General features: G+C 43.6%; 1 protein-coding gene across 14 annotated transcripts in view; it reads right to left on the bottom strand.

Moving 5' to 3' along the window:
* Positions 1-21,584, bottom strand: part of RFX2 (regulatory factor X2) — a 62,538-nt gene that overhangs the window by 12,914 nt on the left and 28,040 nt on the right. For 5 of the 14 annotated variants that reach the window (XM_069790182.1, XM_069790186.1, XM_069790176.1 and 2 more), the window contains exons 2-7: positions 17,076-17,188; positions 14,300-14,389; positions 13,230-13,306; positions 12,296-12,560; positions 7,897-7,971; positions 1,364-1,545 (exon numbers count right to left, since the gene is read on the bottom strand). In XM_069790182.1, the coding sequence (XP_069646283.1) occupies positions 1,364-1,545; positions 7,897-7,971; positions 12,296-12,560; positions 13,230-13,306; positions 14,300-14,389; positions 17,076-17,180 (794 nt within the window). In that variant the 5' untranslated portion in view covers positions 17,181-17,188. Of the gene's footprint in view, positions 1-1,363; positions 1,546-7,896; positions 7,972-12,295; positions 12,561-13,229; positions 13,307-14,299; positions 14,390-17,075; positions 17,264-17,799; positions 17,923-21,584 lie in introns of those variants that run through there. The other 9 variants (XM_069790185.1, XM_069790187.1, XM_069790179.1 and 6 more) reach the window with 6 other exon arrangements.

Genomic DNA, 21,584 nt, shown 5'->3' with positions numbered 1-21,584 from the left:
AGAAATTTAAGAGAGGAATATTTGGCAAAGAATTAACCCCTTCTTCCTTGTTGGGGAAATTTTGTTTTTTTCAAGGACATGCTTGAATCGTTCAGTCTTTCTCACTGTACTAAAGTGTTTTACATGCACTGAGTGCTCAGGTACAAAGTATGCTTTGGCCATGTCTTAAGTGATTTTAAGTGCCTGCAAATTAAATAACAGCTGCATTTATAATCTAAATGAATGAATAAGAAAATAATGGTGGACAGCTTTTTCCATATTTATTGAGGTTTACTGTGTCCTCCCCAGCCTGCACATTTGCAATTTTAAGTGGTTTTTTTGCTTGTTTGTTTTTTCTTTAATCCTTGATGGGATTAAAGAATTTCTCTCCTCTAAAGAAATTATTTCAGAGCTCTTGCACTTGGACCAATCTACAAAAATCCAAACTCTCCCCAGCTCTTCCTACGACTGTTGCCTCCACATTCCAGCTGTGGAATGCCCCGGACGCATCTGGTTTTGTTCTTGTTTAGAAGCCTAAATATCTAAGCTTGAATTTTATTACAAAATCTTACACAACCAGAACAATCACTGTTTCTCTAGTGCATTAGCTACTTTTTTAAAATTAGAAGCTGGGATAAAATGCAAACTCAGCTGTGTAAGCCATGCAGATACTCTGGATGCTCCCTTGAAGGACACATACGTAATTACAGCAAGTATAATTTCTTATGTTATGCTTTTGTTATAACATCCTATAGATCTTTGATGTTTTAAAACAAAAAATTCTGTCACAAGATTCAGCCTGTCACTTTGGAAATTTAAGAAATAAGCCATTCACATCTGTACAGCTTGTCTGCATCAAAGACGTGGTCACAGGTTGTGTTCTCATCCGTGATGGAGGACCTTTACTGGACCCAAAGGGAGAAACAGTTTCACTGCACCAGAATTTTGGGGTCTGCAGCTGACAGTGGCAATTGTGAAAATTACTTATTTCATCTTTTTGAGACAGTAATGGAATGAGAAGCAGCCTAAGTTCAAATAAAATATTCTTAGACTCGTTAGGAAATGGACTTAGACCAAATTCCACTGTGTGGCTGGACAAGGCACTGCCACCAGCAACCTGGAGCATGTCTGAAATTAACTGTATTGTCAAGCCTCTCACACCACTGATTCACGGTGAGAAAGCAGATTTGCCTCGTAACACACAGAAATTACTTCTGTGCCTCAGAATAGCAATTCTTTTTCCCACATGACCATGGTTGGTTGTTTCTGTAGATCTCAGAAGAAAGACCTGTGCCTGCTAAATGATGCTCAGTAGGTTCTCAGTACGCATGTGAGAAGTTGTAGGAGTTTGGGGGTTTTTATTTAAATGTAGATTCATACCAACCTGGTTCCCAGGCGGCGAGTCCTCAGCCCCATGAACACCGAACGGATCAGTTTTCCGAAGGAAGCGGCATTCACTGGATCCAGTTTGTGCTCCTGGCAGTGCCGCAGGTAATGGTTATAGAGAGAGCTCCTGGGAAGGCTGACACCTTCCGCTGTCTCATAGTTGTCCAACAACCACTGGAGCTTTATGTATGGAAAACATAAATAAATAAAGAAGACATGAAAGTCTAAAGAAGGCTGGAATGGGCTGCATCAAACAGTGTCAAGGCTTAAATGTCAGGAGATCCCATCTGACATTAAGAGTTCAAGAGAACTTAATGCTGGGTAGTTAATTTATGTAAGTTTTATAACTTATGCTAGTTGCATTTTTATGAAAGTAAAAGGACCCCCAGCCCAAAGCTAATAACCCAAACAAAAATGCTGTCAGATTTTGCAAGAACATTAAAACATAATCCGCCTGCCATCTCAGTGTCCGCCTTGGATTTGGATGAATTCCTGCAGAGCCAAAATAAAGCTGTAAGAACTCATGTTTTCCAAGAATAAAAACGTTAAGATATTGCCTAAGAGGAATAAATTTTAGGGGAACCAAATATGCTGCAAAGTCTTTATTAATTTGAAGATTGGCATGTCTGCAACTGTTCCCTTAACAATAAAATTAACAGTTACCAAAGCAACCTTAAAAATCTGAGGTGGTCCATCTATTTTTCAAAATTTACTGTCTGAACTTCTTCTGACATTTGTTGATTAAAGTTTGCAATCTATATAAATCATTTATACCCAGCTGGTCTGAAAGGGCAGGCCTGGAGCACAATGTCAACACAGGAATTAAAATGCGAAAACCCCAAACCCCCAATCTCCTTTAATTGGCTAAATGACTTCAACATCAATAAAAGAAAGTGCTAGATTAAGTGAATTTTTGAAGGAACTAGATGTACAAATGGACTAAAATCAATAGCTTTGGTAAAAGCCCTTTCAGTGTCGTTAGGGACGTTTGGGATTAACATTTTCAAGACTTCCCTCTCCTTCCAGACCTCCATCCCTGCGGGCACAGGAGGCACAGCTCCACCACCAGCAGCTGCATTCGCACCAGATCAGTGGCAAAACGGACTCAGGTTACGGATGCCAAAATATTAGCCGCGTCATCTCCTTACAACAAATAGTTCAAGCACATATTGTAATTAAGCACAAACCTAGTCTAGAAGTCGATGGGATTTAACCATGCGCATGGATGTACAAGTCGGCCCATGCTTAGGTCCTCTCCACTCATACTCCCATATCTGGCTTTTTTCTACCATTTTCTCTTGCTGAAACCTTGGGGTCCCAATTCACCACTATTCTCGAGTTTTATATCCATAACTCTGTGAAAATACAACCTGAAATGCACAATGACATCTCTGACACCTCACTCCACTGAGTTATTTTCAGTTTATGTATTTCATACCCCACTTTGCTCTCACACAAAGGTTTTCAGCACCTATGAATGTATGTTCTGTGGTTATCATTCACATACCCAAATTTAAACTTCTGCTACATCAAATAAGCTGAATCCAAACCTGTACAGTTGAAACTATTTCATTCATTAGTTGGGTTTGACCCATTAGTTTTGGTGGCCTTTGGAGCAGACCAGGGGCTGCCACAGCTGGAAGAAGAAAAACCCCTTGGCCATTTTCCCTTCTGTCCTGCTTTTCACAGAGCTGCTTGTCACCTTCCCACCTTCCTCCACTTACACATCACCCAAGACACTCTTTGATGTGTTCTTCCACAGACAAAGATCTTTCTGACCTCCAAACCCTACAGTCCTAAGAGGTGGTGTTTGCTAATGATCCGCGTCCCTTCATGCTCTCGTCTGCAGAAGAGACATCCCTGGGAAGCCCCAAAAAGCTGTTCCGTAGCCCTGAGCCTCCCCCACCCCTTAAGCCATCTCTAACAAAAGTGGACCCCAGAGTTTTTGATATAAAAGACCAGCTGGAGCTCAATTTTTAATTAGCCCACATCTATGCTAATTTTGGCCCATCCCCTGTATTTAAATGATTAATGATTAAGAAGGTTCTTTTTTTTTTTTTTTTTTTACCATTTATTTTATTTATCCTATGGAAGATACTGAATGTGGATCAGCTATTTATTTTCTAAACATGTTCTAATTCCAAGCCTTAAAAAAAAAAAAAAAAAGTTGCATGTTACTATGGAAAATTCAGATATAGGTAAAACCCTCTCATTTAAATTTGATCCTAGACATTTTTAGTCTAATCCCCGATATTTCTAGAATATTCCCTTCGTCTTCCAGCTTTCTTTTTCTGCAAGTGTCTTTTTATACTCCTTTACACATTACAGAGTTTCACAATATGAACTCCCACGATTGAATGAGAAACCTATTATGAAATGCACAAAAGAGCTTAAAAAAAGAAATGTCAGAATGTAAATAATTTTCAAAACATGATTTTTGCTCTTCCTGCATTAGTAGTAACAGACCGGGCACTTAAAATGAGAACATTAAAGATTCTTTCCATTTGTGTCCCTTATTCTGTTTACTTTTTGAATTTTGCTCAGTTGTGACAATGACAAGATATTCTACAGTTTCATTTCTGTTTATACTACAGTCAGGTTTCAATAAAATCACTATGCAGCCATATGCTGCTTTGTTTGTTATAGGCACTACAGGGGAACATTGCGATTTCATTTCTACTTTAACTTTATTTCTATTGACTGTTTGTTTTGTTTTTAAAAAAAATAATCTTCAGCAAAAACCTTGTCCTTGTTCAATTCAAGGATGGCTCTTTAAGGATGGAAAAAGTGATACATGGGCCTGTCTGAGACAAGAAAAAACCTTTTTTTTCTGAAGGTCCAGGTTTGGAAAGGTTTTCTTATGGGCACTTCTATGAAAAAGAAACCACTGAGGACACACATTTATGGTTCGTATTTAAGGTGGTTTTATCTGAGACTAAGAGGAGCAGGTTCCTAGGTCCCCGCTTAGTCCAGCTCAGAGTTAGGACAGACCATGGACCACCCGTGTGCCTGCCGAGCACCCCGAGCTCAGCGATGGGGAGAAACGCTTCCCCCGCACCAGGAGTTCCCTGCTCGACCCCACCAATCTTTTGCAATTAAAGTTTCATCAAAAACTGTATATTGTCTTGGAAAGTCTCTTTTCCAGAACAAGTGCCTGTCAGCTCTGGTCCCTTGCATAGTTAAACCCCCAGCTATCCATGTACATGAGCACAAGCTCTAGCATCCCCCGAGCAGGAGATTCATCCTTCATTAGGTCATTACATTCCGCCCCCGGGTAAGGGAGAGTTATTCCCTTTAACAGTTTTCCTACTTCTCTGTTCACTCTCATTTTAGGTGTTTCCACCTAATCACCATTTGGGGATAAGATCTTTTCCTCAGGGGAAAAAGTCCATCAGCACCTACCTAAGAGCCATTCACCCACAGGGAAGAAGTCCAATGTTTTTGGGGGTGTTTATTTTGGGGTGGGTTTTTTTTGTTTTTTTGTTTTACAGGCAGTGAGGAAAAAATGCATTTTCCTCCTGTTCCTATGAGTGCTATGGATATCTAGGAGCCGCAGGGCCTCAGGCAGGTTAGAGCATCCAACTGCTTCCTCAGGTGCCAGCTTTAGGCACTCATGTACAAAAATTGTAGTCATTTTTCTCAATTTCTTTGCATCATCTGCCAGCTCATAATTGGCAAAGAAGTAATCCTCTGACCCAGTGACTCTGGAGTACACTTGTGAGCAGAGGTTTTTCAGTAACAGTAATAGATTGACATGATTTCATTAGAAACATCATGTGTCACTGGGGTATTAACATTAGCTTAGGCTTCCAGATTTGATATTTCAAGTGCACTTAAATAACCTCTCAGAGAGTTTTTGAAGCACAATTATGTTATCAAGTGTGGCTCCATTTCACATTGACTTTGTTTAAACAGCATTATGAAAAAAAAATCTCTCTTGAGTGAGATACATTTCATTTTCTTTTTTTTCTTTTTAAAAAAAAAAACCCAAAGATTCCTGGCATGTAACCTCTGCTAATGGCACAAGATAAACCATTACGCTAAGAATTTACAGATTTGCAAAATGGGAAATTTAAAATGAGGGACAGAACACTTAATGAAAAAATCTGCAACCTTAAGACTAAAAGCAATTAAGTCACAACTAAGAGCACAATTAGCATTACCTCACAACTTCCTCTGCTACTAGCTTTTGTCAAGCTCATATTTTGCTTTCAGCCTTGAAAAATCACAGTCACCTGCTGCTTCACCTTCTGGTTCTCATGTACAAGCGTGACAATATCGTGTGTCAGTCACACAAGCATTTGGGATAGGTAATCCTCTGTCTGTTTTTTTGTTTTGTTTTTTTTAACATAAAGAGGTGGGACTGGGACCTGAAACATCCCGGACAGCAGAAACCCTTGTAACACAGCATGTGCCAGGGAAGACGTGCAGAGAGGCTCAGTGCTGCACCCTCATCGGGCTGTCCCATACACTGTGGTTGGGAGCAACCTCTGGCAGCCTCCAGTCCCCAGGTGGTTGATGCCCCATCCCTGGAAACATTCAAGGTCAGGTTGGATGGGGCTCTGAGCAACCTGCTCTAGTTGAAGGTGTCCCTGCTCATGGCAGGGGAGTTGGACTAGGTGACCTTGAAAGGTCCCTTCCCACCCAAACCATTTGATGATGATTCTGTGATTCCAGTCCAGCCCCCTACTCAATTCAGGGCTCAATTCCAAGGGAGGTCAGGTCCCTCAGTCCAGTCAAAAGGCTCATTCAGTTGAGTCCTGAGAACCAACGCAGGCAGAGGCTGCACAACCTCCCCAGGCAACAGAACCGACCTTCCTCCAGCTCTGGAAAGAAATCACCTGATCCAGTTCTGCAATGTGCTGCGTTTCCTACAGGCACTGCTTGTACCATCGCCTCCTTGTTATTCCCACATGTCTGCAGACATCGCTCCGTGCTCCAGAAAGGCAGAGCAAGGACACTGGAGGTTCACGGGGCAGCAAGGGCCCCACACATTTCCTCGGCTCAGGCAATTACCCACCCCAGCCCGGGAGCTGCCCAGGGCAGCATGTTGCTTGTGCGTGGACCCACATCTTCAGCAGGGAGGAGCAGAGAGCTGATGTGTACACACATGCTCAGGAAGTAGTTTATTTCCTTTAGAATTTGTAAGAGAACTTAAGCCTTCTGCCAAACTATGAACTGTGACCTGAGAAGAGAGACATTAAGTTCTTTACTTCTACCCTGCAAGACAAGGGTGGGGAAGATCTGATCAGAGGCTGGATTGGGCCCCAACTCCATCCTGTGCAGCCTGCAATCAGATGAAATCTCTTTTCTACCTTCGCTTACTTTCCTCTGCCCTTTTCCTGCGTTTTTTTCAATACCACACCACGACCCACCCCATCCTGCTCTGCACTGGGACGGACAAGAAAAATTCTGCAGAGCAACATTATCCTTAGACAAATCTGCGTGGCACTCAGGGCACAGCACAGGCATGTGAGCACGGCGACAGCCTGGGACAGAAGGATGCACAGAGATGCTCAGAACACAAACTACCAGCCTGATTCTGCAGGTTTGTGTTTCACCAACTACAGCAAGGAACCTTCAATTTCTAGAAGCTGAAATAAGGATCGAACTCATCCGGGAGCCCTGGCTTGGAGTTCAACATCAACTTAAGAGCATCAGACTGTTAGGTTTAATGTTCCTTTCATTTTCTCAGGCTATTTCTCTAGGGTGAAGAGGGCAAAGATTTTTTTTGCAGAACCAAAGAATGACAACAGATCTACCCTCAAATACAAAGCAAAAGGAAATCTGTTAGAATAAAGAAGTGCCACTTTGTGCACTGTGATTTATCAGTGCAGAACATGCTTCAGCCTAATCCAAAACACAATGAAGTGAAGGCAAGTCCAATGACTTCATCAGGACTTGAATTAGACCCTTCAAAACTCACACAAGCATGTGCTCACCGTTAAGCATTACTGCATGGGAGTCATAAACCATGATGCAGAAGGCCCAGTAGAATAGTGGGAACTTCACACAAAGCAGGGAAATTGTTGGCATAGTGAGAAGAGAGAGGTCTAGCAAATGGATTTAGCATAGCATTGTAACAGTAATGGTCTTCCTGAGGCACAGAAAGAGGCAATAAAGGCATTCACAGGCTTTTGGTATGTGCTATCTAAGGGATATCTGTCATGATTCACGCCAAGTTATTGCTGTAGAATTGCAAGTTATTTTCCAGCCATCTTTCAATTCCAGTGAAAGAAAAGAACTTCTTCAAATGTGTTTATCTAATTGCCAGCAATTTCCATTGCAAGGCAGATGAGATAAATAAACACAGGCTAAAGGCAGTTAACAGAATCCAGAGCATCTCATAAACAAACATTAACATCATGGCACTTTTTGCAGATTCTTGGTCCTTGGGAATGGGCTGCTTTGGGCAGCACAGCTGAATCACAGGCTGCTTTGAGTGGCTCATGCTGTTGAATACACCAAAGGGCTACAAATAATGCTCCTACCAAAGCAGGAAAAAGGTTGTAAATTCCGATTGTAACTTACATGGCTGTTGAGCAAACTGCTTTTGTGTGATGTAATCCCTTCATTTTTTTGTAGGTTTTCAATCGCCATTTCAAGCTAAAGAAAATGTGCACAGGGAAAAAAACAGGAAAAAAGAAAAAGAAAGGAAATCAGATAGTTAGCAACAGCCAGGATTATTATTTCTTTATTAATATTTGAATGATTAATGCTTTGTATCAACAGGCTTGTGAAAAAGAGGCAAACAGATGAGGCACAGTCCTTATGGGATGAAGCTGCAGAGACGTTATTGTATGGCATGCAAACTAACAACACAGCAAGAATCCCTGTTAGGGTGAAAGAGTGAGGCCAGGGGAGGGCTTTTGATGTTCCACTAGATGCATTGCCCTTTTATAAAAGAGAAGCAGTTTTCCTTCTCCTTTCCCCTCCATGCCTAGACCAAACCACCACCAGACAGATAAGCTGCAGTAGGTCAAAGGAGATTTGCTCCAGAGAAGGTGCATTTTACCCAGACCTTTCAAGGAAAACTGGAAGTAATGACTTCAGTTATTATTACTTCTTAACATTTTGATAAAAATCTAACGGAAACTAAATAAAACAGGGGCACAAGGAGGGTTGACACAGAGAATGAATAAGCTGGAAAGGGTAAGAGCTCTTTGCTACTGAAGAGAACTGCAAAGGGACTCTGAAGGAAGAAGACAGGTTTCAATTAAGTGAGCTTCTTCCTGAGAAGACAGCCTGGCACATCTTGATGCTACTTGTGCTCATTTCCATTAATCTCAGAGCTTCTGCAAGCGGAGTCACAGTGAGGCATTCTGGCCCCTGAAGAGCCTCCTTGCTTCCCTCTGTGTAGCTCCTGTTCTACTTTCAGCCCAGCTATGGCTGCTGCCTTGTGCTCGGACCCTCTCCTGGACCCTTGCCTTCTCCTTTCTGCTGCTGGGGCTCCCTTGGCAATCTCTAGCAAACTACTTAGCAGATGACTGCTGGTCCCAGAGCTCTAGTGCGCCTGAGCACAAGTTTTTTGCAAGTCAGGAAGGAAAAAAGAATGCCAAAACAAAAAAAAACCCAACCAAACCAACCACATTAAGGGATTGGCAGGAGCAGAACCTGCTGTTTCTCTCCAGTAGATGTTCTCAAAACCCTGTTATCTGTGACCTGTTAGTGCAGGCAGGACAAGGCAGCACATATCAGCCAGTAAAACTCCCAGTCAGCAGCTGTCTCTAGCATCTGTCCTCATTTAACATGCAGGGTCGTGCACTCATCAGTAGGCACAAGCACAAAGCATCTGCAGGAAGATCTGCCAATGGCCTCCTTCACTCGCTAGCTAGCTCCTGCACTCCACTTTGCACTGACTCATAGCGCGGTGAAGATAAAGGTCGAGGTGAAAACAGCCATTTACAAAACCAAGCTCTGTCAGGAAGGTGGGAGAACAGAACAAATCAGATCTAACTTCTGAAGTAACATTAAACAACCAAAGACGCAGTCTGTGCCATATCCATGTCTGAACATGATACTCTGTCCAAGCACCTCCAGCACACGTCCCTTGGTTTCCATCCAAAAATGCCATCACCATGGCACTTCTCAAGAAGTTATCACTGAATTCAAAAACAGGTCAGTCACACATAGTCAGTGGGGTGGTTTTTTTTGAGAAAACTGTCTAACACACCGTGATGTATCATGAGGAACCAAAGACTGATTGCTGATGCAGCCTTCAGGAAATGAGTCAATGTTAGAGGGAGACACCATTTCCTTCCTCTGTTCAAGGAGCAGCGCAGTGCCAGTTGAGCAACACCTCTTACGCAAGCACAGAAACACTGCCTGTCCTTTTGGCATTTTGGTAAACGTCCCATACAAATGGACACCTTGCATCTGCAGAAAAAAATATTACAGGGGAAAGGCTAAAAGCTCTTAAACGCCTCAGCACAAAGGTGAGGAGCTCTGAGGACCCACTTATGGGAGGTCTCAAGGATCTCCTCTCTTGGTATAGCCTAATTTAAATGAAGATTAATAGTGCTCTATTGGCACAGGCATTGAATGGGACTGCTTCATGTCCTGTTCAGCCCATTCGATGGAGCAGAACATCATTATTCCAGCAGATATGGAAGACAGGTTTCTTTAAATATTTGAAGATTTTATTTTAGTGTACATACAGTCTTTACCAAATGTCCCTCAAACTCCTGAGGCAGCTCTTACACCATTGCTAATTCTGAAGCTCTACCTTGTTCCCAGTCTCCTCTGAAGATATTCTCCTTGCTTTCGAGGTCTCAGTGCCAGCTCTGCTCAAGCATTCAACACCCTCCAAGCCCTTTCGCTTCCCCATTCCTTGCAGCTGCCTCTCACGTTGCCAAGCCCTCACATTGCTGTCCACTTTGACATCCATCCTCTTTGCACTATATTCCCAAGGCCACACGCAAACACTACGTCTTCCTTGGGTACATCAGCATGAACTGTACTTTTTTTTTCTCTCCACAAAGCTCTTAATCCTGCCCTAAATACATTTTGCCAGGACTACAGCCTCTCCGGCCTCTTTAACACCAGCCTTTCCTATTCTCTGTTTAAGCAAGACATTGCAAGAAAAAATAATGTTCCTACCCATTGATGTGATTTAGTCATTGCTCTCCTTAAGCCTTCCACTATCTGTCCACCCATTATTATGTGAAATTCAAAGCAGTTATCATGGCTCTGCTCTATCCCCCTCTGACTCTGGTCTGTGCTGAAAGAACTGAAAGCCACACACAGACACATCCCTATACTGTCTTCCATGCACTATTTCACCCTCTTGAGCCCCTCCACAAGATCCACACACATTTTGTTTTAAAATATCTTCAGAAAGTTCATTCCTACATGCAACTGAATTTATTTCAGATGCATTTTCATAAAGGTCACTTTTAAACTCTTTTTTTGCTGAACAGCTTTATCTCATGTGATAGACAGCTACAAACTAAATCTGTTCATGGGACATTTCTATTGACACATATTCTACTCGGGCTTTTTATATTATGCCCATCATCATGGAAATAAAAAAAAAAAAACCAAACCAAAAACCAAGAGTAATTTTGTGCAGCTCTGCAAGATGCAGTCCCACGCAGGTGACAAGATCAGCAGCTACTTCCTTCAAAATAACACACCCAAGCAAAAATCAGAAGATGGTCCAATGCTAGTTTTTAACTACGAACAGTTAAAATACATACAAACACACACAATTCTCACACAAGAAATGAACCCCAGCTCATCCAGATGTATCTGTCATTTTCTTTTCCACCCAAATCTAAGGACTTCTCCCCTGTTTTGACCTAAGGCAGAGCACATTTACTCCAGGATCAAAGGCAACCTTTCAAGGCCCAAAGATTAAAAAACCATTAAGTCCATATTCTAAAACTCTGTGGGAAAAGAAAGTACAACCTAACCAGCCAGATTTGCAAGAGTACTCAGTAGCAAACAGCTCCTGTTTTTTTCCCTGGGTGGTGCTGTTCACATCTTAAAATCTGGCCCCATATACTGAATTACACCTACATTTGTAATTATGTTTACATAACATATACAAATGTATAAACACACGCAAGTCAGTCTGGAAAGGAAGGTGAGCAGTGTCCCAGAAAATGAGCTCCAACCCACTCCTGGCAGCAGCTGCTACTAAGGGCTGGTAGATTCTCAGATAAAAGTCCTGGTAGCTTCGAGCTGCGGAAAAGCTGGTTTGGGTTAATAGTTGTATCCCTCTGAGTCCCACACAGCTGTACAGTTGTGCTTCTAGCAACCTGGCACCTCAACTGACAGTTGGAGGGACATGATTAAAAAAAATTAGAGATTTAAAACATTTCTGTTTGATCAGTATTGTCCCTAAAATACATTTTCTGTAACATATGGCACGGACAGAATACACAATGGTGTAGGAGATGATACATACAAAGACTTTTCGATCACTGTGCATTTGGCATGATCAGCCTGACATACCTTATGTGCTAATTTTCCACTGTGTTAGTAACGGATTTTTCAGGTCTCTTCATAATTAAAAATATATTTATATATTTCTTTATTTTGGGTAAGGCAAACGCCGTGTTCAGATATTATACTTATTAGAAAATGTAAATACAGACAATTCTTTTGAATTGGAAAGACAAAACATTTTGCTCTGGGAAAAAAACCAAAATCCCCGAGAATTTTCTTTTATGTCCATGCTGCATAATTTCAGTGATCCACTAGAAAGTTTGACAAGCCTCTGCCCACCAGCAAAAGAGACATTCCAAACTCCCATTGAAAAATATCTGTAGTACACCAGTGTCTATTCTCTCCCTTGCATTTGCATGGCATGTTATACAGACATATACACAGTGATAATGATAGGAATTTTTATTTTCTGAAGGCTTTTCAGTTCCCTTGGAAAAATTCCTGGCCCCCGAGCTGCAACATCTGCAGGGCTACATACCGTTGCTGGAGAGGAGCGTGAAGTATGTGACAGAGAATGTCTAGTGTTTTCCATCCCCCCATGAATGAGATAGGCTCCCGAGCCGGAGAGGATCGGACTTCCCCCAATGTCCATGGTGATGCCCACCATGTTGTGAGAGGGAATGGCTGTAGGAGAGGATGCCGCTGTAGTCACCTGAGCTCCACCTCCCTGCGATTCGAAATAGGATGCTGCACTGCTGGGGGCGTAAATCTGAGCTTCGGTGTTGTAGGAGTAAGCGGCTCGTCTGTCAAAGGAACAATAGGGTCAGGAGGGGGAGAGTGGCTTGCAAATCTAAAGTCATGGACAACAGTTTCTGAAAGCTGGACCACCTTTCGAAAAAAACTCCATTTTTGGTGGGATTTGCTCCATTGAAATTGAACCCTGTGCTGTAAAAGTCAGTCCTGACAATGTTAAGCAGTCCTGTGACAGCCCTGGAGCAAAGGCCCACAGCCACAGTGAGAGCACAGAGCCCAGGAGTTGCTCTGCAGCCACTGTAGGCAACCTCGGTGCAGAAGGCTGAGAGCATCCTGGAGGGCAGCAGCCCCAAAGCAGGGGGCACAGCAGACAGGAGGAAGAGGAAACCTTACAAAACCCCCTTCTTCCTCTAGCAGTTATGCTCTGGTTTCTAAAGCTGCCCCACCTCACCACACAACGGGCTGGGCAGAGGAAAATACTGGATGCCCTGGAGAACAGTCCCTCCATGAGGACACCACCTCCTCCAAGGCTGGAGTCTGGCTGAAACTAGCCCCCACACACAACGTAACATGTGAAACAGTTGTTCCTACTCTTCCTCCTTTTAATGGTGGGCAGTGCCAGCAGCAGAGCTGGGATGGAAGGATCCTGGGAGGACCAAAGGGCTCAACCCAACTGGGAGGGGAACAGGGCTCTGCTACGGCCAACAAGAGACTCTTACATGGTTCCATTGGTATAAACAGCTTCTCCTTCCACATACTGGACCTGGGATGGATATACGTGCTGCACGGATTGCACCTGAAACAAATACGATAAACTTGAGTTACAGATATGTTATTGCCTAGGAACAGCAGGAGAAATTGCATATTACATCCTTAAACAACTTTCAACCTCACCTTGGCATTTAGGCTTTCTTTTTAAAAGAGAAAAGAAAAACAAAACAAACAAAAACCTGACATGCTTAGGAATCTCAAAGGACATATTTATTTTAAAAGGTCACATTAAAATAAATAAATAAGTAGTTGCTCCATGAGCAGTGGAAACAATGGAGCTGGGTTTCCTCTGCACACATGTGTCAGGGCTGGTTCTCCACTGACTAATAAGGGTGAGATCATGCTGCAGCCTTTCCTTCAGAGAGGAGGTTGGCAGTGTCCATCTGCACCCCAGCCCCTTTTTTAATGGTCTGGGAGGAACGTAGTTGCCCTCTGTCAAGTTTTTTTTCTGAAACTGAGCAACCAAATAAAAAATTGCTAGAGGAAAAAGTCAAGAGAGTCAGACTCACTGTACACATGAAGCAGCACCACATATGCCTGGTTTCTTAGGAAACAAGGACTGCAAAAGGCAAAGTTCAGATAAACAAAAATGCTTGCATGGCTCTGTCACCTAACCTTTCTATGAAGCCACATGCAGTCAGTACATTTATTTGTGTAATTAAAAAAAATCCCAAACACTTTGCCTCTAAAAAAGTCTTTACAGAGGAGGACTGTTTTTAAATGGCAATTAAAAGCATCCATCAAATCTTCAAATATATGAAAGACAACTGCTACAGTAAAGGTTCTTTCTAAACTTTACATATTTGAGAGTCTCTTTTGCCATCAGTCTAAGAAAGGAAGAGAGACATGGAGAAAGCTGCTCTCACAGTGATCTCCCGTTCTCTAATTGCACACAACTCTTTAATTAAGAGCATGGATTTTTCTAAGCAGCTCTCTGGCACAGTCTTAAATGTTGTGTGGGACGTGGGGTCCTGTTGACATGGAGTCCCTGGGTGGTGTCTCACCCCAGAGGTATTACCTGTTGTGGAACCTGCTGAACTCTGGGAACAGAGATTTGCTGCATCTGCGCTCCTTTGGGAGCGGAGCCTGCTGCTTGGACCAAAACCCTCTGAAAGAAGAAGATATAGTAACATACACTTAATTTCAGTCTGTAACACAGATGAGTTAGGTATTCTCTTTCAAACTTTCATGGAAAGCTTGTGTCCTACTCCAGCATCAGCAGTACCCCTCACTTAGTGTCCCTGCGGTCCCCATCCTTCCAATGTAATCTGCACCAGACACCAGCCTGAACTCAGTACCCAGATCTTGGGAAAAGCTGGATTCACATTTTCTGACATGCATCATCTTTAAGTCTCTACACAAGGAAATAACAGCTAACAGTTGACTGATGGGAGGAGCTCAACGTGAGGTTCAGTCGCAGCTAAACAAGAACCACTCCTCACACATTCACATTTTCCTCCTACGGTTTCTTCTCTTACAGCTGCTATACCAAACCACACTCTGCCTCCTGCAACAAGAACTCACACTCTCCAAGGCACCACAGCCCTTACGGTTTCTACCAGCACCAAGGCTCTGATGGTTCTGCATCTCCTTTCAATGCTGCCAAGGGCACAGAAACGCTTTGTGTTGCCTTATGGTGGTCACTGTCCTCTACCTCTGCACTGTTATTTCCACTGTCCCCCTGCTCTTTGTGTAATGCTCAGCATTCCGTTTGAGGTTGGACACACATCTCGTAGAGTGCTCAGCACCTTGCAGATCCAGCAAAACAAGCATGGGGATGTGGTGGATGGAAAGAAATGATTCAGTGAGGCCCATGGGAACAGAGCCAAATATCAGTATGGCCTTTTAAACTGATGAGGACCTTCTCCAAGGAGACAGTCATCCTCTGTGGCTTGAGGCTTTAAAAATACCCAGCAGATTGGGCCAACAGAAAAAAAAGCTGCAAAGCAATCCCACATGAATCCTAGAAGAGACCTTGACAATTACTGGCTAGCTTATGTGTATGTAGTTACGGGTTTTAGCCCTCTGTTACCCTCCCAACATGCCCTTTGTAACCAGCCAGAAATTCTATTCTAGCAGAATTATAGGAATATGATAATTGCCCAGATTTCTGGGCAGCCTCTACATCACCAGTCCTGAGGCTGACCTTCAGCAAGTCTGGATACATTGGAGATCCTGCAGCTGAGCCAGTACACTAATGCCAACCATCACTTTGTCCATTCTCTCTCCAAAAGAGGTTGTAACCAGTGCATGATGGAAACACTATAAGCCGTTTTTCAAGTCATGTCTTGGCAGTGCCACCTACGCCAAAGTCTCAGCAAGATCCTTTCCTTTCTCCTACTTTTTACCCATTCTCTGTCATTGCTTCTACCAAATGACACATCTCCTCCTTTGGCGCAGCTGCCCAGCTCAGCTACTTCTGTAATTTGCCACTGTCCGGTTGCTCCTACTACCTTGCTACCTACAATCAAAAAAATTAATCATCCCCAACCTGTAAGATGAGGCCATCCTGTTCATACAGCCTTCGCTCACACTGAAAGGTAGACCAGTGATCAACAACACCAAAGGCTTCAGCCTCACACCAGTCATGCTGCCAGTAGTTCATTCCTAGTATTTTCTTTGTCTTGCTGGTGAGAAAGGAAGGCTCTGGACGCTCCTCCTCTTCAGCAATCTTTCACCATCCTCTGGGTCTTCCTTAATCCATGGAGTTCCACTCGATATTCCGTGTCATGACAACAGCACTGGCAAAGGCTGGACAGGTAATTTCATAATCCAAAGTTGATGGGTTTTCTAAACTTCTTTAAGACGTTGTCATAGTCAAATTCACACTAATGACCAACAATCCCTAAGATACTTGACACTATTGATCAGCGGTATCCACATCATTACAATACGAACAAGAAACGTCACCCAGAGAAATCAAAGATGGGAAGGCTGAGAGATGACAGCGAGCTGGTCAACCAAGCACCGAATCACACGACGTGAATTTCCCTGTCTCCTGGTGAATCGAATGCTCCTACCAATTCACAATTTTTAATTGTTCCTTTTCATCAGCATCCAATGGCAGCTACTTCTGCTCACTTGGGAGTTGGAGAAGGGTGTAGCCAAGTTATACCCACCCATCCTCTTCTCCCTCCAGCTTCCTGCGACAAAAACTTCTTTTGATAGTTCCCCAAAAGGCATAAAAAGGAACCAGTTTTACTTAACCCTTCCCGTTTTGCAGTAGGTAGTTTTCATTCATCAGCTGAAGCTACCATTTCTCTCCTATCAGGAGACCTCCCACGTGCATCATATTCATGTATATGAATCATGAGTCCCCCTTCCCCAATTTAAAATGTCAGGATCCACCTACCAAAGGAAGAGACCAGCACGTGGCTCCTCCACCCTCTCCCTGCATTAGCACTCCCTCCACCTCTTCTCTGTTGAGCTCAGTAGCTCATTTGCAGAGATGCCTTTAAGGACTGTTTCATTTTCTCTTGCTTTTATTGACACACCAAATAACGACAACAGGATATTATACTGAAGCAAACACCAAACTGGCATGAAACTACTTTCTTGGGTAGCTAAGTTAAAATCCAAATCCCATGTTTTAAAGCTTGCTTATTCGTAGGGCTAACACATGAAATATCTATGGCCTTTATCAACACAAAGTCCAGCAACAGGTTCTCCCCACTAGCTCTACGAGCTGATTAATAATCCTCTCCCTCATATAAAAACCCTGGCTTAAAATACATTTACCAGTAAAGCAGCTCTCTTCTCCATGGAAACGGCATTCCCAGCTGCGCATACGTTACCTGCTGAGAAGCTGGCACTGGCTGCACTACTGGAGCTTGGGCTGATGCAGAAGTGTGAAGTGCCACAGAAGCTGCTGAGTCTGATCCACCCTCTGAACTCTGCATGCTCACTGCTGGGGAGAGCAGAGAGGAGATCAGCCAGGGAAAGCACAGTTGTACACCGCAGCAAACGCCCGAGGAACCCGTGCCTAAAAGGAACAAAATCCCAGTGGAAGATCCAGGGGAAGTGCTAGGAAGGAAGGTAGCTACCTTCCTACACAGAGGACTCTTTTTAGTCTTGGAGCTAATTTTAATACAGTATTATATTAAGAAAAAAGAAAGTTGCACAATTGTTCCACAGAAAGGAGAGGGAAGGAACAGAAAATGCACTTCTAAATATAACCGAAAAGTAGCATTGGAAAATTATTGTGTCATAGTGAGGATAACTTCAGATCTGGAAGAGTAAGAACATATTTTAAAAATAATTTTTTCTCCCCCTCTGCCTTATCATGTTTAACTACTGCAAAAAAAAATTTTAATCAAATCTAAGTACACGCCTGGAGCTTAGGTAATGCTTTCATTTGGAAAGTGGGGTGGTCAATTCGGGTTTATAATCACAACCGATAATCAAACATGAATAGCAGAACAGTGATTCACCATCATTTTAAAACTCCCAAACCACCCCCACAAAGAACACCTCCATCCTCCCATCCATGCCCTTGCCCCAAAATCCCATCAGCCTCACCAAGGTCCCCAAACACAGACACGCCATCACCCTCCGGTCCTGCTCCCATGCTGCAACCCTACGGAGTTGATGCCCTCAGCATCTTCAAGTCACCTGGGTGCCCCCGTCCCGGCACTCACCCAGCATTGCTCAGCCACCTTGGGAAGCATCCCAAGGGCCACGTGGGAATGTCCTGGGGATGGAGAGATGGGACGAGAGCAGGACTGAGCGCCTGCCCTGCAGCACAGGTTCTCCATCCCCTGGATCCCCTCGTTCCCTTATGGCACTGCCCCAGCACTCTGTGTCCATCCTCCACGGGACACGGGACACGTTAAAGCCCAGCTGCCTGAGGGACACCAAGGGTTGCTGCGGTGGTGTTTCCCAAGAGCAAATAATATCATTTGGGGGTTTTTGATGTAATATGGAGGGGTGGGGGAGCCTTTTTTTCTCAGTTTCTTGTGAAAGTTCCTGTTTAAAAAACTATTTTAGGAGGTTTTCTGCTGTCACTTCAAAAGATTCAGAAACATCCAGATTTTGAGCAGTGTCATTTCTCCTTTCTCAGCCTTGCTGCTGAGCGTAACGTAGCCTCCAAATAACGGCATGAAATCTTTTCTGTTTTATTCCCCTTCTCCATCCAATATTTAAACTTTTTCCTCAACTTTGTGCAATTTAAGAGGCAAAAGGAAAAATGAGAAACCGAGCGACATTGCACCCTGCTCATTTGATAGCTCTTTGCAGTAAAAAGAAACACAAGGGGGAGGTGAAGTTACAAAAGTTACCTGTTTATTCGCCTTCAGCCACTGAAAAAAAACCCAAATATTTAGATTCTTCACAAAACAGGTTTTTAAGACTTTTTTCCAGTCAGTGCTGACGCCATAGTCCCATGCTACCCGTTAGCAAATTATAACAATTACTCTCCTGACTTCCCCGAAACCCCACAGTTTGCATGCAATTTTCTCTTTCACATCATCTTTCTCGCACCCAGGAGAAAAAGTAGATACAGAACCCACATAGTCACTGCTCCAAATACAGCTACCAGCTTAATTTAACAGGCCAGAAACAAGGCAAAGAAATTTAGTCACTATTTATCACCATCCGTAGCCCTTCGTAGCCCTCAAGTCTCCCTGCAGCAGACGTGCACAACCCCATTCCCTGCAGCTCCACTATATAAAGGCAGCACCTGCTTCTCCCCATCACTGCCTCTGCATAGTTTTTAGCCAAAACCTCTTTGTGAGAAGATACCAGTTGCAACAGCGCTGTGCGATCATGAAAAGAATAATTCTTGCAGTAAATTAATGAAATAGCCTCCCGCCTGTTTCAGCCCCAAATTATTTGCAACTAAACATTTGGCCAGCACTGTTGGCAAAGGAGGCAGGTTTATAAAGCTCACGTGAAGATGCTCAGGCAGAAGAGAGGGGTCACTTTTAGCATACATATTCTCCTAACTTTTGCAAGAGTATTTTATTGTCTATCGTTTGTGCCCAGGGCTCCACTTCCTGGCTTTCTAGGGTTTTGCGAGTGGAAAAATATAGCATGGTGAGGTTGCAGAAGAAAGGCGGTTAAGTTGCCAAATATATTTTAATGATCTATATGAGAATGATTCTGGCAGGGTCAGATCTTGGCATTTCAGGTCTCTTTTCAAGTGTAGTTATAATCAGAAAAGGACACTCAGAAGAGATGCTCTCTCAAAATTACCACCTACTCATCTCTGCTGATAAATTTTGTCTTTTGGTTTCCCTCAGTGACCAAAAGAGAGCAGAGAGAGGCAGGCAGTGTAGAAGATGAATTGTCTGCTGCCAAAATAAATTATCAACATTATTTTCCGATTTGTTACAAAATGCAGGCTCTGTTAATGATGACAACCAAGCCAGACACAAAGACTCCGATGAAATCTGCAGCTGGTACTTCCAGACAAGGTAGACAGACACAGAAGTACTGGACTGCCAAGGCACACATACAAGACTTCTTATTGTTTTGTTTATCAGTGAAACATCCTGGATAAAGAAGAATTTCCCATTAAAGCTATCCTGTGCTTCCTGAGAATTGGAGAGACAGAGACATGTGCACCATCTGCTAATATCAATTTGCGCTGATGAAAAGCTGACAACGTAAACAGAATTCCTACACTCTGAGAAACCATCGCAAGGTGCTACAAAGCTTTGGTGACGTCCTGGGAGCACAGCTACCAAGTGAGCCGGCATCCGAGCCAGGGCTCCAGAGGATGCATAAAGCATCAGCTTTCAAGGAGGAAAGGAAACGTGGCGGCCAAAGTCTTCCTCTTCCCTCTTCTTGGGAGTTGTGTGTGCAAAGTAAGGAACACCCTTGTAGCTCCTCAATGAACATCAGCTGCTGGAGCTCGGCCATCCGCTTGCACAGCTCTTGGGCAGTTCTGCCACATCCCCAAAGCAAATGCCCATGAAAGAACTCGCTGCACTCCTTCGATCTCATTTTTCACCTCCCACAGGGGACGAAGGTTTTACAGTGTTCTTGATCATCCTCTCCTAACAGAGACTCAGTGGCTCAAAAGCAAACCTTCCTGTTTCCTAAAGATCTAAGTCTAAGATCTGGTTAGATCTGGTCTAAGAAAGAGAGGTTCATCCCAGCCGTGCTTGCTTCCCACTCCTGGCTGGGGGAGAACGCTGTAGCTCTCTCGCAGCAGAAGTGACCCACAGAAGCTATTAAAAGGTGTCTTGTGGCTTCTGACAGCCTGACAGCTTGGCAGCCCCCCTGGTACCGGGGAGTTTGCACACACTGAGAAGCTAATTAGTAGTCAACAAAGCTGCTGGTGGGTCACAGAAAGGATGAGCAGCCACAGTTGACTTTCTCAGCTCCAGGGCTCCTTACCGGGTTAAGAAGAGCAAAGACAAGTCAGTTATTATGCCAGGGGAATGAGCAGACGGGACCTGACCTTGCATAAGGAATAAAATCGCCGTGAGAAGGTCCTTACTTAAGACATTGGCATTTCAGGTAGAGGCAAGTTTAAAAGTCTGGTTGCTCAACATGGCCAGTGATGTCACATGCAGCATCAGGATTGTGGAAAGCATTGCAGAAATCTGGATTCCAGGTTGCATCATCACTGAATGAATCAGGCAGATAACAAGGCTGCTGCCTCTGGAAACCGTCTGTTTACACACAGCTATCTCGGTATCCAAGCAAACAGCGGTGACAGGAAAGGAAATACAGAAAAAACTAATAACTTCTGGGTGCTATTTCTGGTTCTGCCACCAGCTTGCTCTGTGACCTTGAACAGGATGCTTCCCCTTCCCCGTGCTTCAATTTTCCCACTCCTAAAAAAGCCACAATACTCCCCTAGGTAAGGTATTTTTTGAGCACTGGTCTCAGAGGGCTGTCAAAGTCTGAATGCATTTGAGAAAGACAAGTAGTAATATTGCAAGCCTTGAGGGCTGATAAAAACTCCAGTTGTCACCATTTCATTCATAAGCCACGTTGCCTTCATGTAAATAGCCTTGCCTTTGTTAATCTCTACTGCGTAAACCAGCTCCAAAATGCTGGGAAAACAGAGATAAGAGAAGCATTTCAAAATATTTTCCACATTCAAATTTGCAGTGAGACGGGGGAGAAAAGGAGGGGGCAGGAGAAGAATATCACACAGCTTTCTCCTGCAAGTCGCCTTCGAGTGCCGAGAAGGGAAAGCAGCAGCATCCTCTGCACCAGTCCCCAAGCTCCCAAAAAGAGCTTGGGAAAGGAGGGGGGCTGATGCAAGAGCCCCCCGTAGTGAGAAGGGTGCTCCTGGGTGCTCAGTCTGTGCTGCAGCCCACGAGCTCTGCCATCCAGGAGATAAGGAG

This window comes from Haliaeetus albicilla, chromosome 8, assembly GCF_947461875.1.
Source record: "Haliaeetus albicilla chromosome 8, bHalAlb1.1, whole genome shotgun sequence".
Classification (NCBI taxonomy): Eukaryota; Metazoa; Chordata; class Aves; order Accipitriformes; family Accipitridae; genus Haliaeetus; species Haliaeetus albicilla.
The sequence above is the reverse complement of the archived record's forward strand: the minus strand, read 5'-3'. Positions and strand labels throughout refer to the sequence as shown.